This window comes from Oreochromis niloticus, linkage group LG6 (assembly GCF_001858045.2).
Source record: "Oreochromis niloticus isolate F11D_XX linkage group LG6, O_niloticus_UMD_NMBU, whole genome shotgun sequence".
NCBI classification, from domain to species: domain Eukaryota; kingdom Metazoa; phylum Chordata; class Actinopteri; order Cichliformes; family Cichlidae; genus Oreochromis; species Oreochromis niloticus.
In genome coordinates this window covers 11,375,094-11,393,608 of record NC_031971.2, presented here as the reverse complement: position 1 = coordinate 11,393,608, position 18,515 = coordinate 11,375,094, and the positions used below count along the sequence as shown (strand labels likewise).

Here is an 18,515-nt window from a genome sequence, read left to right as displayed (position 1 = left end):
AGGAGAACACTTAGTGTGTAAACTGAACAAGTCACTGTATGGTTTAAAACAGTCGGGACGTAACTGGAACTTGTTACTGCACGATTACCTTGAAGAGAATGGTTTTGTCCAGAATGATGCTGATCATTGTGTCTACAACAGAGGTTCTGAGAGTGGGAAGGTCATTCTATTAGTGTGGGTAGATGACTTGATCATAGCAGCAAGTGACAACACCTTACTCAGGGATGTGAAAGAGGTGTTAAAGAAAAGGTTCAAGATGAAAGACATGGGTCCACTTAAACATTTTCTAGGCATCGATTTTTCACAGGGTGAGGGAGAGATTAAAATGACTCAAAAAAGACATATTGAAAAGGTGCTGACAAAATTGGGGATGTCCGATTGTAAACCGAGATTCACGCCAGGCGAGCAAAAGTTAAGTTTTGACAGTGAAGGAGAGATCATTGATCCTACAGGGTACAGAGAGATGGTGGGAAGCTTGATTTACATTATGACATGCACCAGACCCGATCTAAGCTGGATCGTTAGTAAATTATCACAACATCTTGCGGAACCAAAACAACAGCACTGGTCTGCAGCAAAACATCTATTGAGATATTTGAAGGGTACTAGAGACCAAGAGCTTCACTATCACAAAAGTGAGAAAGGTCTAAAGCTTGAAGGGTACAGTGATGCTGACTGGGCGTCAGATAAAGATGACAGGAGGAGCACAACTGGATACTGTTTTAGTCTAACTGAAAATGGTCCAGTTATATCCTGGAAAAGCAGAAAACAGTCAACAGTAGCTCTATCTACGTGTGAGGCAGAGTATATGGCGCTGGCTGCTGCTACCCAAGAAAGTATGTATCTTGTACAACTACTTAGAGGAGTAGATAGTAGAGAGCATGTACCTGTTAAGATATATGAAGACAACCAGGGGGCGATAGCTTTATCAAAGAACCCGGTATGCACACAGAGGAGCAAACACATAGATATAAAGTTTCACTTTGTTCGATCTGCGCACACTGAGGGAAAGATATCTATTGAGTACTGCCCTACTGAAAATATGATAGCTGATGTTCTTACTAAGTCAGTGACAAAGGTCAAGTTCGAGAGTTTCAAGGAGTATCTATTTGGAAAATAAAATGGATCAGCACAGAGAATCCTAAAAAAAAAAAAAAAAATGAACAAAGGAGCGATGCAAAGTTTTTTTTGAGTATGGCCAGTATTGAAAAATATATCTGTATATTTTTTTTTGTTTGTTCTATTTTCTATTACAGAGAACAACGAACATGCCTTTGAGTGGGAGTGTTAAGTATTTCACTATAAGCAAAGTCATGTCCAAGTGACGAGATGACGTCAGAGAGGTGCGTGCCTGCGTGCACGAGATTGTTATTGTTTTCTCTTGTGAGCATGCGCAATAAATGGCCAGTGTGGTTCCCAGGCCAAAAGGAAGATGGCTATCGTTATTTTCTCTCCGTGAATATTAAGCCACTAAAGAGTGCAAGCTAGCCACTTTGGAAAAGGTTTACACGCAAGACTGCTGTAGTAATGTCTATCGCTACAGTTAATATGTTTTATGTATGTGTGTGTGTTTGGGGGGGGGGGTTCGCGCAGGGCACCAAACAGGCTAGGACCACCACTGTGTGTGGATATTTATTGGATATTTATTGAAAAGTTATTATTCTTTGCATACTTCAGGCAACATCTTAATTGTCTTATTTCCCTTGATTGAAAGTCTTATATAATGTTAGTAATCCCAGAACCACACACACACACACAGACTAACGAGCTATCATATTAATAAGCTGTAACTGATGCCCCCTGGTGGTCACATCTTTAAAGAAACTAACATTATAGTCCTTCAAATTTGCTGCAACAGGGTCTTCAGATCAATAGCGACTCCAGAATTTTTTCATTGGTGTGGCCATATTTCCATTTTTATTATACTGTTGTCAAATATAGGTGACTTGAAAAAATAAAGTTGATATCATTGAAAATAGGTACAGACATACAAACTTTTAACTTCATACAAAGTGCTGTCACTATTATGCTTGCAGTTTAATCACCCACAGTTTTTATTTCCTTTTTTACATTTTTTTAGTTCAGTGAGAGAAGTGAATAATGTTTGGGGTCTTGAACGAGTACGTTTAAGGATCTGTGTTTGTATTTGTTAAAGTCTTTGTTTGTCACATTTCATCCTCAGCCCATCCAAGTGCAGTTATGTGAACAAATCACTCAAATCCCTCCCTGTTATAGTCTCTGTCTGTCTGTCTGACTTTTGTAAGTGAACTTGCTGTAAAGCAAAGCAAGGGCTGTGAGCAGCAGCTGGATAGTGTAGCGGTAAGACTACACACCTTTGGAGCAGGAGTCACACATTTGATACCACCTGGTATCCAGTAAGGGTCCTGGCTAAACCCCCCATGCTAAAACCAAGCCCTGGAACAGTGTGGCTATGTCCGCAGCTGGGACCCAAGCTTTTCACTACATGTTGTACTGTGCATGTGACAAATAAAATTTGAATATGAGGACAAGGGAAGGTTCATTGTTGTAATCGTCATCAGTTTTAATCTCTGATTTGTGTTAAATTTTTGCTCTGCCAGCTGTTGATGAGCAGTGGATTTCAAAGTGGGGTTCAAGATCCTAAAACCCAGCAAAGCATTGAAATGAGTCCTAAAAGCAAAATGAGGCAAGATTTTAGTAAACACAGAAGCATGTTAGGAATGTTAACTGTCTTTACACTCCGTATGGCTCAGCAGGATTACCAGTGACCCCCGAGTGAAAAGCCTTTTCACTAACACTTGTTCCATTTTACTGTTACATATAAAAATATTATAGGATCTATAAAGAGAAGTATACTTTAGACAATGTCACTGACTTGATTTTTTTTTATATTGGAGAATGGATAAATGCATTTGTTTGACCTAGTCTGTGCGGCAAATCAGTTTGTTTGGGGAGATTTAAACTTCACAACACTGCGTTTTTATGATTATGATACTTTTATCCCTGATTCAGATAACTGGCATGCAGTGTACCACAGTTTTCTTCAGATGGTTTGGTCTTTCCATTGCATTTGTGTGGCTCTGCTGATGTGGTTGCAGATTCTTCTGATATGTAGTTGTGCCTCTTATGTCTTCAAGCTAGTGCAAAGGGGAGCAAGAATAAACAGACTAAAAATAACTGCAGAGAGTGTCGTGTTCAGGGGGCTCTGCCTGCTATGAGGCTTATTCATGTTACTCAGGTCATGAGTTCATCGCTTATTTTTGCTTAATGGGATTTCACCGAGATGGATGCTTTCGATTTCACTTTCCCAAAAAGAAGACCAGCCCGCTGATCCCCGCCCACAGCTTATAAAACAGACTGGGCCTCCATGTTGCTATCTTTTCTGCTCTCAGTTCATTCCAGACACCATCAGGCGAACAAACTTTGCCTCTGAGATTTTTTATTAACAAACATTTTTTCATTTTCCCAACAAAACTCTTTGGACACGATGTTTTCCTGTTACCTTTTCCTCTTTATTTCTTTGATAATATCCTTCCGAGACGTCCATGTGTCCACCTCTGGTAAGTGTCCTGTTATCTGTTTTGCTCACAGATTTTTCCCATAGTTTTTTTGGGTAGAGTGTTGCTGCTTCAAAATAATACATCAGTTTGATGCTTCGTGCTTTTATTATGAGACTTAGAGATTTAACTATTTCATTATGTCTCATATTATTGAATAAAAAAAGAAAAAGAAAAAAGAAATCAACATAAAGTTTAAGTGCTTCTGAGACTCAATATCCAAAATCTCCGGACCGCTCTACCGATGGAAAATCATTCTTCCTAAAGCTGTTCCTTCATTTTGTGTTTTGGTGATGGCTGAGAAAATAGTGTCTAAACTAGAGCGATAAAACTGTATTGCAAAGTGGCTCCATAGTATAGTGATTTACAAGATGGGGGGTCATAGTTTGGTCCTGCCTTCGCTATTGTGGTTGATGTGGAGGTTGCGACGGGCTTAGGGCGCCAGGAGAACCCCTAGAGACGCTATCCCTGGAGGGCTCAACGCGGGGGGTTGTGGTCATAACCTGGTGAGTGGCTCTGGTCGCTCTTAGAGGGTGTTCTCCTCGTGGCTGCGTGCAGCGGGGCTGGGGGATGGTTTGTACTGGCGGACGTAGGTTACTGGCCTGGTAGCCTGGCTGCCCCTGAGTGGATCCGGGGCAGGCGGGGGGCTTGGGGTTCGGGGTGCTTCGTCTCTGTGATGGGGCTCTGGCTGGGCCTTGGGGGCTTCGGTCCTCGTCGGTGTGTCGCCGAGGTTGTGGGCGGGTGGGTACACGGGGGCTCAGCCCTGGCGCAGGAGGCCTCTGGTGCATCGGCCCAACTGGGGGACTCTTCAACTGGCAGGGAGGTTGTTCCATCCTAGCAGAAGTCCACTCTGCAGGTGGGGGAAAGACACAGGAGAGGTGGAGAATAAACCTAACCTGGGTGTCTGTTGTCTTGTGTAGTCTGGAGATGATTGAATGTTGGGGTGGGTATAGTTTCCTCTGCGGTGGGGTGGGGTGGGCTTCCCCAGGTCCTGTAGGGCTTAGCGGTGGTGCTGCTGCCATAGGCCCCGGTCTGGATGGGCCTGGGCTCCCTTGCCTTGGTGGGTGCTAGAGGACGGGGGTGCCTACTGGGGTCAGCCGGGGAGCTGGCCCTAAGGAGGGGCATTTTGCCCCTCCCTTCTTTTCCTCCCCATCCCCGGCTGCCTCCCTCTTCCCGCTCCACCACACCCACCCACACAGGTAGGGCCTTGGGGTGCGGGTGTGTCACCAGGGTGCAGGGGAGGCATTCCCCCCCCTCTGTCCCCTTCTGGCCACCTGCGCCTCAATTTTATTTCACAACTTAGACATCCACATTATTCACACTCTCACAACACACACACACACATATGTAGGGCCTTGAGGGTGACCACGTTAACGGCGTCCAGAGGACGGTCTGTGTATTCAACCCTACCTCTGGCGCCGGTGCCCACCTCTCAATTTTAAATCCATGTAGACATTGAGGGTTCTCGGGAGGGGCCGTGCTAACACCTGCTGCTCTCTGGCAGCAGCACCATGCCCTCCCTTGTTTTAAATGCACTTTAGAACAACACGCAGCAACACTACACATGAGCGGGAGGAGGGAGGTATGGGGTCTTCACACACACCCGTTCTCTACTAGCCATCGGGGCGGGGGGGCTGGGAGGTGGTGTTGGCCGTCCGATTGGCCTCCCTGCTGCTGCGGAGCCTGGGGCGGTCTGCTTGCCTCCACCCCGGGGGAAAGGGACACATATCTTGGGTCTGGGTGCCGTTTCCCCCTCTGGGGGCGAGGGTACCTGGACCCGGGGCATAGAGTATGTTTGGGGAGTATGATTGTGTGTACATGTCTATGTATGTCTGTCCCTACGTTGGGTGAGTGCTGAGTGTTTGTATATGTGTGCATGAGGGTGGGAAAGCATGTTTATGTCTGTGTGTGTCTGTTTGTCTGTGTCTATATGTCAGGTCGGGTCTTAGACTCCACCTCCCTGGGTACTCCCAGGCCCTCCAAGTGTGGAGGCCTATCTCCCCTCACCACACTCCCTGCTGGTAACTGATGCCCTCAGGGGTTGGTGCATTGGTGGTTCTTGGTGTCCGGGGCTGGGCGCTCAGGTATGCACCAGCTCACTCCCGGTGGCTAATTGGCGGGGCCTGGTGCCTGTAGCTCGGTCAGGCCTCTTCCGGAGCAAAGGGGGCCCTCGGGCCTCCGGCCTCGGGGCCTGCAACTCGGTTCACTCTGGCACAGCTGGCTGCCGGCAGAGCCGGCGGGCACGCCGGTGCAGCCCCCTCTGGCTTCTGCTCCGTGGCTACTGGGTGACCCCCTCGTCTGGGGATCTCCTCAGCCCTTCCCAGGAAGGTGGCACGGATGCCCCTCCGGTGGTCCTCCTTGGGCTCTCGCACTCTGGGGCCTCTGGATGTCTGGAGCCTGGATCTCCTCCATGCCTGCTTCATGCCCTGGGGGACGGGGCTATGGGCCTCCACACCCTCTAGCAGACCGTTACATGGGGAAACCTTTTGTATACAAGCGCGTTGATCCACACAGGTGTACACACGGGTGTTCACTGTTCGTAGACAAACTACACCTTTCGTAGCTGCTACTTCAAAGCACACATATATATATATATATATATATATACACATATATATATATATATACACACATATATATATATATATATACACACATATATATATATATATATATATACACACATATATATATATATATACACACATATATATATATATATATATATATATACACATATATATATATATATATAAGCCTTGTACAACATGCTCTGATATCAGTTGAAAAGTTGACTCTACATATGATGTTGCTGTTTCATTTTGTGTTTGATTTTAACCCTGTAAGACCCAGCCCATCAAAAAAGCCAGAAAATTCTGTTCTTTTGGAACTGAGATGTTTATTAACCCTCACAACAAAATCCACAAGTTTTATTTTTGCTAAATCATGTTGTGTATGATATATTTTTATTATATATTTGAATCACATTTAATACATTGGGCATTTTTGGCAACTTTTTGTTAACAACAATGTTAATTGTAGGTGAAAAAAAGAGTTTTGTCCATAACATTTTGCAATTATGGCAAGTATTGATCATGTTGATGAGCTAGAGGTCTCAGAAACTCATGTATCAAATATGATACAAAGGGCATTATAGGGTTAAATAAACATACGGTATACACACAGAGAGAACAGCAGAACCATATAATGTACAAAGATATTATTGGGTTGCAACAACACTTTTTAAGGAATCAAAATATACAGTAATGTCTGACTAAAATAATGCACACTGGGTGTTAAGATACATCTGCTAATCTACCAGATAACAGCATATGATGTGTCTGTTACAGATTCTAGCTGCACAGACAATCCTGTGTTCACTCCGTCTGCACTGGTATTGAAGTACGGTGACCCAGCCAATGCTACATGTGTTGTATGTCAGAAAGACTGCAGGGGAACTGTTTTTGGTTTGGAGCACGCTGTGGGAAAAGTTACAGGACATGGAACCACGATGTTGTGGAAAGTTGACAGACTGACTGTATGGGACACATCTCTCATATGCTATTATAACACTGATGCTGGTGATCAGTGTTCTAGCATTCTGGATATAACCATCTATCGTAAGTATACTTACTTTAGAACATCAGACTTTCTACTGAATTTTGCATCATTTATAATCAGAATTTGATCTCTTTGTGTAAATACACAGTTAGATGGATTCATACTCTCAGCAGTTACTGACTAACATCTATCTGTGTTACTCTTTCTTTCCCTGTCTCCTCAGAGCCTCCAGAAAGTGTCTCCATCAGCTTTGTAAACCACACTGGGATGATGTTTGAGAATCAGCAGTACACCCTGCAGTGTAGCGTACAGAACGTAGCTCCTGTTCAGAGCCTCACTGTGACCTTCTACAGAGGAAACACAGCACTGGGTCACCTACAGTCCAACAGTGAACAGAAGAAACCAGTGAATGAGACCTTTACTCTGAACATCACTCCCAGTAGAGAACATGATGGAGCCCAGTACTGGTGCGAAACCAAGCTGGAGCTGGGACCAGCTGGACCACAGCGCCCTCCAGTGGTGACATCAGAAAAACTCCCTGCTATAGTTCACTGTGAGTCTGAGAGAAATAAAGACGTTCTTTGTTCTGTTTCTCAGAGTTTGACATTTCGAGCATGATTCATGTCACTGGTTTGGTTTTGTGTCCTCGTGAGCGCTTTGAGGAAGAATCAAAACAGTAAAGAAATAGTGTTTTGATTCTTCCTCATAGCTCTCATCACTGTTAATGAACAGGCTCTAAAAAGCATCATCAACAAACTGCTGACTGACACAAGCTGATGAACATAGTGGAGGATCTAGCTGTTTACCAGTAAAATGTTTCCCTCAGAAGTTTGTGGAAAGCCAGAATAGACGTAAACTTTGTTTGTGAATATTAAAAAATAATAATAGTAATTGTGTTTAAATCCTAAATGATAAAAGGTCGGCTTTACTATTTGTTTAAATGTGGAATCAATACAGAGTCACAAATATGCAATAAAAGAATAAGTGTATTTAAAGCCACTCCAGAAGAATTAATCATGATTTGTCTCCTTTCAGTGTCATATGGGTTGAACAATTCTCTTACTTCTCTGAACTGTCAGACTGACCTCTTACTGTCATGCTACGTGTAATTTAAACTTTATGTCAGATGTTTAGTGTGGCGAGCATCAACCTGTAAAGTAAGTAGAGCAGTTAAACATCATGAAGTGGACAAACTGACAACAGAGTATAGCAGCACAAAGTGAAAATAAAGTACAGTGGGCTGAACTGTCGACAGTACTTTCTGTTGTATATTACACCAGAAATGTGTTTTAATTTATAAATTATTTCTATTTTGCTGAAATTTTGCTTCGTATTTTTAATCTCTATCAATAATCACACAGATGGGCCTGAGCTAAAGGAGCCACCAAATCCAGATGTGATCACAATCACAGAAGGAGACACTCTACACCTGAACTGCTCCTCTGTGGGAAACCCCAGCCCCTCATACACCTGGACACTTTCAACAAATAGTTCTTCCTACAGTGGCAGCGTTCTCACTATTAAATCTGTCGGCTTTGAGCATGAAGGACAGTATATCTGCACTGTGAGCAACACAGTAGGGACTGTCACCAAGGAGTTTAACATTGATGTACAAGGTGAGTGTTGTCAGATACTTCCTGGAAAACGAGTCACTGAAGTTCATTCACAATATTACTTCACAAATCAAGTTCATTGTGAGTGTTTTGGTGTTTTTAATTTGCCTGGTATAAATGATTCTCCTTTCCTTTCTTTACCCAACCCCCGACCCCACCTCAACCCAATTCTACAGTCAACTCCATCCCATATATAATAGCTGGGACAATACTGGGAGCTCTGGTCCTTGTCGGACTGTCAGTGGGATGCTACTGCAAACACAACTGAATGGGAAACTACAAACTCAACAAAATTATTGTAAGTGACAGCTGAAGAAATGACTAAATGGTGTTACGGGTCCGAAATTGAGGATGAGAGTAAAACAATGATGGTCCAGAAGAGGTCAATCAAACAATTGATTTTAATGAATGCACGCAGCGTGGAGAGGTGTAAACTGCCAAACAGTTGTACATCCCTACCCAAAATACACTCTAGATTGCTTTTATAACATCAGGGTATTGTAACGCCCCTTCTTGCGTTTACAAGCACATAATTTGCATGTACAGAACATTCATGTATTTTAAGAATTAACTGCAACATAGAGGTTCCTCCTTGTGGCATACTCTTAAGAATATGGTGATGATCTAAGGCCTTTGAGGTCACCATGGGCTGGACATCCTTCCGTCACCTGTAACTAGGCAAACTCAAATGCAACAAGAAGCTGAATACATTCAGGCCTTTGCTCAGCTACTTTTTTACTGTAACAATATACTCAGCATATGAGTTATGATATATATATATATATTTAACTCAATCATTTTAAAGTAGTTATACTGCACCTGTAATAAACATGTTAATATTTGATTATGATAACCCCTATAATATAAATTATAACATAATGCCAGCAACTTCAATAAACACTTTGATGAAATGATACTTAATGCAATGATAAAGATGATGGTTATGAACAGTAACCATAAAATAATTCCTATAATTCTTCAATTCCCTCTCTTGACGTCTTCCAAAGACGTCACTACACCATTCCCAGGTCCACTACCTTCGCTCTGACCCTCTCTAGCCGCCCCCTGACTCAGCAAATCCGACAACAACCTCATGTCCTCTAGGTGGTCCAGCAATAAAACACCAGCTCCCACTTGAAAACACTTCATGCTTAAGTGGTCTCTGCTCCTTTTCTGAGTCCCTCTCTAGTGGAGATCTTCTCCTGTAAGGGATAGCAAACAAACAACCTTTCTCTGCTACACCTTACTAACTTACTGTGTTCATCTCAGGTTCCTGTCATTATTCAAAGTTGGTTCACAATATCATATCAGGCAAAATCACAAACCCTACTGCCACGTCTACTTTGTTAAGCTCTTCAGCTAGACTCTGTACCGGTTTGCCAATCTGTGTGTACATGTCTCTACACTTTTAATGTCTAAATGCACATCTGGATGTATGTGCACTTGTATGTCTATCTGCATCTATGAGTCAATGATTTGTCAGATATAAGGCGTTAATGTGAGAAATGTTTCCTGACTATTAACTCCTGATACTCAAGGAACTTTCCTGTTTGCCGAACTTCCTAGGTTTGGCCTTTTACACTTTTACTAAAGAAATTTTAACAAAGCCCAAAAAGATTTTTATTTTGCTCCTGTGCTTGACAGGTTAAGCGAAGTTGTTTTTTGTTTTGTTTTGAAATTTTTCCCTTCTATGTGTGTGTGTGTACATAAGTAAGAATATAATAATCAACATAAGATCCCTGGTTTGCAAATGATTTTCTGCCCCCGCTGCAGGGCAACATCATGTGGTGGTAAGTCTATGTTGGCTAGTTTAATACAGATATGTAACAGTTGCTTGATTGCATGGCCCACTCAGAGTTGCACAGTTTTAATGTATGTGGAGAGTGTTTTCACAGTTTAAACATAGGTTACTCACATTTCTAGCCTGATTGTTTCCCAATAAAAGTGAAATCAAACATTACATTTGATTTTACTTATGTATTATCCTGTTCTGGGCTCTATCCATTATATTAACTTTATTTAATCTCAATACTCTTTATGTGTGTGAGCAACGCTTTTAGTCTTATTAAACACAACCCAAGTAAAATGCACACCATCCCCATGTCAGCCTGACTCTCCACTAGAAAGCACACTTCAAAATTTTCTATCTGGATTTACGCCTCTTTTGGCCTCAAGCATATACATAACATGCCAAGGTTACTGTTAATGCCCGTTAGACAAGTTTCCATTATCTACAACATTTTGTTTCACCCGGCTCACCCTCACACATTTCCTGTTCACTTATTGCATATTTATCTTTAACACCTTTTACCTCAGTAGTTGCTAAGCAGAAACAAAGCAACCTGTGGTCCACCTTTACCCTGTAACATAAACCCCTGTCATGTTTGTGTCTGTAAGCATGTTTTGCATTCATTCATTACACTCCACGCCATTCCTGCAAGTTAGGAGCTGTAAAGTTGAAAGCTGCATCAAGTCCAGGCCTTTGGCCTGGCCTATATTTAAATCATGTGTGTTTGTAAGCGTGCATGCAATTCACCTGCTATGTTCTCATCTTCCCTCAACATGTATCACCTGGACACTCTCACCAGTGAAGCTTAAAACCTGTTTGGACGGAACATCAACTCTAAACAAGCACAGTTACGCATTGTGTATAAAATTAACTCAACCTCATGCTAACCTACATAAGTACCTGTCTTAAGAGAGACCTCTGCACAGCTCAGACGCCAGTTGCAAGAGCTCTCTAACATTAGAATCATCAGCTGTGACTTATATAGTGTTATTTCGGTACTTTATACTTCACACATTTTTGAACGTTGTTTATATGGGGAGTTCCTCTTTTTGTGTCTATATTTATTAATATGCCTTGTGCACTAAAGCTTCCTGTTTTTCAGTCTGGCTGAGCACTCGTTTGTGAGTATAAACTGGCCTCTACAAGCCTTCATTAGCAGATACACATTACAAATACTTCATATATACAGAGAAAAACCCAATAATCCACATTTCACTATTTTGTTCTTTGGTTCAGATTTGGATTCTGTATTGTTCTTTATTTATTATTATTTTGTCATAAAATAAATCAACCAAATAACTTAAGCTGTGTGACAGCACCTTGCGTTTACGCCAGGCTGTGAACTGCCCTGAAGCTACACCCCCTTTTACCCCATTTACTTTCTCAATCTGGTTTAAACTATTCCTGACCTTCTCCTTCTCTCGTCTGATCATCTCAAGTACGTCCTGTACCAAATTTGCTTCCTCTTTTCAAGTCCCACATTTAATTACAAGCTCAAACATATTTGCCCTATATTGCTGTCTCGACGTGTTTCCTGTCCACTTAACAGAGTTATTCTCAGAACTCAGAGCTGAGGTTCCCCTTTTCTAAGTCTGTATGTTCTACAAGAGAGCAAGTCGGTAAACAAGTTTCTCATCACAAAGGTTGTTAGGTAAAGGTCACGTAGACATTTGCTTAGTACCCCTAAAAGAGCACCTTTCATGTAGCTAATCGCATATATTAACACCCCCCTTTTTGTGACACATCTCATGTGTTACAAACTCAAAATCCTTCACTCAAGCTTAGGAAATTAAAAGAAAAAGGTTAGTCCTATCATATTAGGCATACATGCTCCGGCCCTTCAAACCTGTATTTAAGGAATGAAATCAAATTAATCATCATGTCAAATCCTTTCTTGGCTCCATCCACAGCCTGCATCCTTGAAACGTCCTATAAACAAAAGCCTGTGTGTTAACCAGAACATCACCTTTTATACTCACTTTCTCCACTGATGATCCAACCTGTGTTATAACCCAAAATAAACTTACACAGAACAGTTATTGATCATGTGTCCCCTCCGTTCATGGTAACTTAAGTTACATCAATGTTTCCCTTTTAGCATTTAGCATTCTATAATGTAATAACATAATCCAACCCCAGTAAATAATTTTCTCAACGCACACATCAATATCCCAAAATCAGCATCCCCAGATTTAAGTCTCCCAGTTGTCCTGTTTGTCAACCTGTTATTTATTTCCCCTCTTGGTCCCATCACTCACATTCACTCCCATGCATTCACACGTGATATTTTTGCTGATCTGCAGCCCTCTGCGCACGTCATCAGATGCTCCACATCAGCAAAATGAGCTCAATCATTTGTTTTATTTCGTTTTCCTTTTTAGGAAAATAGTTCTCTATAGTTTTGACTGGATTGAATCGATCAATCCATTTTTAGACAGAGACTTGCCGCCAATCAGTCTCTGATTGTAATCAATTATAATTCTGTAATGCCCACCTGATTTTCGTACTTGGTAATTTTGTCAACGCCGTCCGTTCACTCTCTTCCAGGCCTGCTTAGAACAAAAATGAAAAAAGAGAGCTGATTATTAGCTCATCAAAGTACAAAACAAAATCACCTGACAGGTTTTTTCTAAGTGCACTGTTATAAAAACTATGGGCCCTTTTAGACATGTCCATGTTTATCAAAACTCCCTCTATTAAAAATAAAACAACAACCTCAAAAATCTTCAACAATCTGAAATTTCACCCGTTCGACACACTGAAAACCTCGCCAAAAGCTGCACCGTTTCGTACACAACAATAACCCCGGTTAGGCACTTTACCATACTCAGATTCAGCCTAACACCTTACAACAATGTGTCAACACTAATTTATACACCTCCTAATCAAATTTGCACCTCTGAACAATCTACCCCTCCTTTAAGGCCTCAATCACACCCCCACAGCAAGCTCCTCTGTCCACATTCACACAAGCTCTCAAACTTTTTCCATACTCAGCCATATCTCAACAATTTAACTTGGCAAAAGAAATACATGTTTAAACTTTATCACATTATTGAATTATTTTCATTTTCTTTCTATACTAATCACTTGTTTTGATCACTCAGTGCAAAAGCACTGCTAAGTCACCCTTTTAAACTAGTTTAATCAGTTTATTCAACATTCACACCATTCTATCACTCATACAAGTAGCAAGCCGATCTTCATTGCGTATGTTTGTGTGTGCTATTTTGCATATATGGCTTCACAGTCTCACAGACACTTTCCCATTCTCCAGTTAAAGAGTCAGTTTTCTCCGTCCCCCAATCACTAACCCAAATTTTACTTCCCCACCTTAAATCACAGCCCTGCTGGTCTTCCACCACCAGTTAGGGCTTGCTGTCAGGTTCCTGGACACTGTAAACAATTCAACCAGAAACTTGCCTTAACATATCCATTCATGTTAACCTGTAGTTTCATCCGACTCCTGGATCTGGAGAATTGGTCCAGGTCTGCTTGCCCCTAAAAATAACAAACTAAAACATTTTCATTATTATCACGGACGCCTAAACGACCCATTTCTCTTTTTCTAGTCAAAAATACCAATTATGCCATGTATGTAAGCGTGTTCTTCCTTGCGTTATGTGGTCATGTAAATGCAGTGTAAGCTGTTTTCTTCATTGCATCCTTATATATTCATTGCATTTTCATGTATTCATATTTAATTTATGCATCTTTTCACTGAGCTCTAGATTCAAACTATCTCACTTCTGATTCGTTTCAAAAATAATCTCACATGTAACAATTGGTATATGTGTGTTTTCTATTCATTAATATAATTGTCAGTTATTTTGATTATCTTTACCTTTTGTATTGTTTACCTCTTTGTTGTGATATGGTGGACATCCCTAAACAATTCATGGGTTCAGGGTTCAATTTCAATCCAATCATCTCCTATCTTCTCGCAGTCAAACTCGTCCAGCTTCATCTCTCACTGGTCCTTTTTCATTCACAGTGTCCTGTTCGGGCTTCAGAGCCCCAGCAAACACAGTCTGTTTCTTCTCTGTTTTGATCTTTCAGTATTTCCTCTTCCTTCAGTCTTATTTTCATTTGCTGTGTTTTCTTCTGCATCCATCTTTTCAGTCTTTCTTCCAAGATTGCTCCAAGCTTGGCAAATATGACAGTCAGTGCCTTCAAGCAGACATATCACGCTGTTCTTCACCAGCATGCATGTTGCATCACGTGCTTTCTTCCATGCTGCTGGACTCATCAGTCGTTGTCAGTGTTACTGCTTTCGCCTGCACTGTCTTTTAGCTTCCGTTACTTCTTCACGTCCACGATGTTCTATCGGTCTTCATCAGGCGATTGACTGTCCTTTGAACTTCTTCTCCGCTTCAGGGACAAAGTGAGAGATCCAGCCGCACAATTTCGAGCCAAAAACTGGCTTATTCTCCCAATTCTTTTAATCTACTTTTCTGCTGCTGAACTCAAGGTTGCAATGTTGAGAGAGTCCACCTGTATTGACACACTAAAGCATACAATTAGTAATATATTCATTTTTCTTAAAGGCTTCATTTGCTCCATGGGCCTCGTCTGTCTCTCTGTGTTCTTTCTGTACACACTCAGTTCCCATATATGGGCATGCAAAGTTCCTGTTCACTATTTCCTGTCGCTGCAGCCCCGGTACACAGAGCCATATTTCCTGTTCTTCAAACTAATCTAACTCCTTTGTTTTTACACACGTTTACAGGTTCTAACCTCTTTAGTCATTCAGTAATCGTCTCACACACTGCCTTTTCTTTCAAACTCCCCCTTTTCACTTACTCAGACAAATCACACAGTCACTCAAATCAAATACTGACAGCATTCACACAATTAAAATCACTCGAAATACGCTTTCATACGAGTATCTTGGACATGCCTTCCATGATCAGAAAGAGCAAGTCAAAAGAAAAAAGAAAAAGAAAACTGAAACCTCTCATAACATCACTGAAGGTCAAATATCTTCATAGACCCAAAAGTAAGCATATTATTTCCCTAGTCAAAAGTCAAACCGTTCCTCACAAAGTAATTTTTAATCTAACAGCCTTTGTGTTTTGAAACTAAAAGAGGAAGGAACAGCGCCCAATTTAAACTGCGCATGTTGTCACTCAACAACACACACACAGAAAATGTAACTGTATATATTATCTCAAACTGAAACAAAACCCATCTAAAATCCTAAAACATCTTACTTCGACACCCCAAAACACACACCGCTTACAGACATATTTATTAATTAAATTATCTCAAATTCAATTTCAGTTCTCAGAACCCAGGTAACGGTCTTAAGTATCAACAGTTTATGTATCCTATCTCAAAACCCCTCAAAAAGTCATACAGTCATGGCAAGAAATAAAACTTTACTTACATATTGTAATAAACAAAACCAGCGTCTTAAGTACATGCATCAGCAATGTCTAGCAGTCCCTATTAACTTCCTCATACTCTATTGACCTCTCAGCTGCCTTATTTGCATTCTCACACACACACACAATCTAAAAATAATACCAGCCTGACTCTCAGACTCAGACAAGTCTCTTAATCTATTTACACAGACGTCCTATGATTACAACTGCACAGATTTTAGGCCTCTCATTTCAAAACCTACACAATTTAGACAATTTTTAAATTAACGGTCCGACCGATAAACTCCCTGAGTTTTTTGTCATCAATTTAACCAGTCTCGGCCCCGGGCCGTGGTCACATATCTAAGACCCTACACAATTTAAAAGCGTCAACCAACTCAACCCCTGCCGAAAAGCTCTGTTTTGGGGACATTTCACATCCCAGGCTTCCCCGAAGTTTTAAGTTAAAAATTAGACGCCCGAAACCCGGTTTCTACTGACCAAAAAAGTGCAAACCACCGTCCCGGACGGTAAACTGACCCAGTCAGTGGCCTATTTTGGAGGTTCCCAAGTTCTCCACGAAATGCCAAGTCGGACTATCCCTATCCAAGGAAGATCCCGAGCGTCCTCAGGAAATTTGGAGCGTCACCTCCGAGAAATGCACTTCTTAGAACTGTCCACAGTTCCGTTCTACATAAATTTAATTATGTTTTTAAAGACATCCTATGCAACCACCAAACCGACTTTATTGATGTCCAAGCCCAGCTTTATATTCAATTATGACTGTATTACCATACACAGTTTCCAAATTACCTATAATCCTAAATTCAGTAGTCCAACTACTTTAAATTCTCTTTCCTTAGCAGTCCAACTGCATTTAAATCCTCGTAGCAGTCCAACTGCTTTTCCTTTAATCAGTACTGTCACTTAACCTTACATTATCATTACTTCAACTTCAATTCTCATGAGATTTTCACCAAAATCAAAACAGACCTTTACCAGTAATTTTCAGTGAGTAGACTTTCAATTTTGTCAGAACCAATTCAGCACTGTTTGGAAATAATTCAACAGGTAGTGCCTTACCTTTGAATAAGCCGGCTTATGTCCACTCACTTCGACCACTGACTCGTGTCTGCCTGTTTGAGCACCTTGGACCCTCTCAGTCTCAACCTCCAACTTTTCTCCCTCAACCCTCGGCCAATGCACCAAATGTTACGGGTCCGAAATTGAGGATGAGAGTAAAACAATGATGGTCCAGAAGAGGTCAATCAAACAATTGATTTTAATGAATGCACGCAGCGTGGAGAGGTGTAAACTGCCAAACAGTTGTACATCTCTACCCAAAATACACTCTAGATTGCTTTTATAACATCAGGGTATTGTAACGCCCCTTCTTGCGTTTACAAGCACATAATTTGCATGTACAGAACATTCATGTATTTTAAGAATTAACTGCAACATAGAGGTTCCTCCTTGTGGCATACTCTTAAGAATATGGTGATGATCTAAGGCCTTTGAGGTCACCATGGGCTGGACATCCTTCCGTCACCTGTAACTAGGCAAACTCAAATGCAACAAGAAGCTGAATACATTCAGGCCTTTGCTCAGCTACTTTTTTACTGTAACAATATACTCAGCATATGAGTTATGATATATATATATATTTAACTCAATCATTTTAAAGTAGTTATACTGCACCTGTAATAAACATGTTAATATTTGATTATGATAACCCCTATAATATAAATTATAACATAATGCCAGCAACTTCAATAAACACTTTGATGAAATGATACTTAATGCAATGATAAAGATGATGGTTATGAACAGTAACCATAAAATAATTCCTATAATTCTTCAATGGTTAACACGTGCTTTTGATACAAGCTGCTCATCAGAATCAGTAACGGTCTGTCTTTATTAAGTAAACTTATTGCTTGGAAAAAGCACAATTGCAATGGAAGGTTCTCCCCAATATCTCTTTGTTTAAATGTGGTGTTCAAACTGGGCCCACGGGGTCTTTGAGGGTCTCTGCTAGATAAATGTCCCCTCTGTTCTTCACTTGTTGGCTGATTCTCTCCTTAATCATTCTCTGCTTGATAATGCAGGCTATTTTCACTCAAACCTAAAATCCCTAATACATCTCATAGGTATTCTCTCAATCGCATACATGACACTTCACAATGTCTGCATATTTTCTTGGGATTATTCAATAATGTCACTTTTCCTCTTGAGTTAAATTAGATAAGGGTTGTCCTTGGAAAACAATTTGTCCTCACTGCTCAGTATCTTGAATTTTATGTCCTTTTCTATTCAAGATGCAACATAAAAGGGACTTTTAGTCATTATAGGTCACAAAGTTTGCTTTGTTTGTGCTGTTCCATTGTCAAATTTCAAAAGCTCTTAAATGAATAACGTTGTTGGTGCTTTGCAAGGTGTTTCCACTTCATCTCATCTGCAAATGTAATGCTGATAAACAGCAGATTATTCTTCATGTATCCGATTCAATTCCATCATACTCCTGTATCCATGTGTATCCACCCTCAAGCCTTGTCCTCTGTTCTGTTTTGCTTCTGGACACTTGCTTCAGTTCCCTCGTCTCACTGTCATTCAGTTCAGTTGGTGTTATGCATATATTCTGTGTCTCTGG

At 41.1% G+C, this 18,515-nt stretch overlaps 2 protein-coding genes across 2 annotated transcripts in view; both read left to right on the top strand.

Moving 5' to 3' along the window:
- The window catches only part of LOC102077980 (intercellular adhesion molecule 1), a 56,972-nt gene that overhangs the window by 18,936 nt on the left and 19,521 nt on the right, over positions 1 to 18,515 (top strand). The gene's annotated exons all lie outside the window — the stretch shown is intronic.
- Positions 3,351 to 18,020, top strand: LOC112847173 (vascular cell adhesion protein 1). Its single transcript, XM_025908267.1, has 6 exons — positions 3,351 to 3,539; positions 6,887 to 7,156; positions 7,321 to 7,650; positions 8,459 to 8,713; positions 8,887 to 9,038; positions 17,729 to 18,020. Exons 1-5 carry the CDS (start codon positions 3,467 to 3,469, stop codon positions 8,976 to 8,978), a joined length of 1,020 nt encoding a protein of 339 aa, XP_025764052.1. The 5' UTR covers positions 3,351 to 3,466; the 3' UTR covers positions 8,979 to 9,038; positions 17,729 to 18,020.